This window comes from Phaethon lepturus, unplaced genomic scaffold (genome assembly GCF_000687285.1).
Source record: "Phaethon lepturus isolate BGI_N335 unplaced genomic scaffold, ASM68728v1 scaffold37364, whole genome shotgun sequence".
NCBI lineage: Eukaryota > Metazoa > Chordata > Aves > Phaethontiformes > Phaethontidae > Phaethon > Phaethon lepturus.
In genome coordinates, this window is record NW_010534682.1 from 1,648 (window position 1) to 2,081 (window position 434).

The window sequence follows — 434 nt, forward strand, 5'->3', positions numbered from 1 at the left end:
CTGTCAGAAGCCAAGGGCTCACAGTGGGGCAGTTTGTGTGCCCCGAGGCATATCCCAGCATCTCAGCTGGTGCCGGTAAGAGAAAAGTGAGCAAGACTGTAGAGAGGTTGGGGTGCTCAGCCCTGCAGGTCCCGATCCCACATGCCTCCTCTTTGGGCGTGAGGCGGGGCAGCCCGGGAGCTGTGCTGGTTGTGTGTGTTGGCAGGGGACACCATCGTGCACCAGGCAGGAGAGGCCACGTCGGTGCAGTGGAGTGCAGGCACCTGGATGGTGGAATACGGCCGGGGCTTCGTCCCCTCCACGCTCACCTTCGCCCTGGCTGACACCCTCTTCAGCACTCAGGACTTCGTCACCCTCTTCTACACCCTGCGTGTCTACGCCAAGGGCCTGCTCCTGGAAGCCAATGCCTTCTTCAGCACCTGGGGCTGCTGAGC

General features: G+C 62.4%; 1 protein-coding gene across 1 annotated transcript in view; it reads left to right on the forward strand.

Moving 5' to 3' along the window:
* LOC104619649 (sigma non-opioid intracellular receptor 1) overlaps positions 1–432 on the forward strand; it is a gene marked incomplete at its 5' end in the record, with an annotated part of 1,563 nt that extends 1,131 nt beyond the window's left edge. Inside the window, one exon of the mRNA XM_010285600.1 lies at positions 206–432. Within this exon, the coding sequence (XP_010283902.1) occupies positions 206–432 (227 nt within the window). The remainder of the gene's footprint in view (positions 1–205) is intronic.
* Between the last annotated feature and the right edge of the window lie 2 nt (positions 433–434).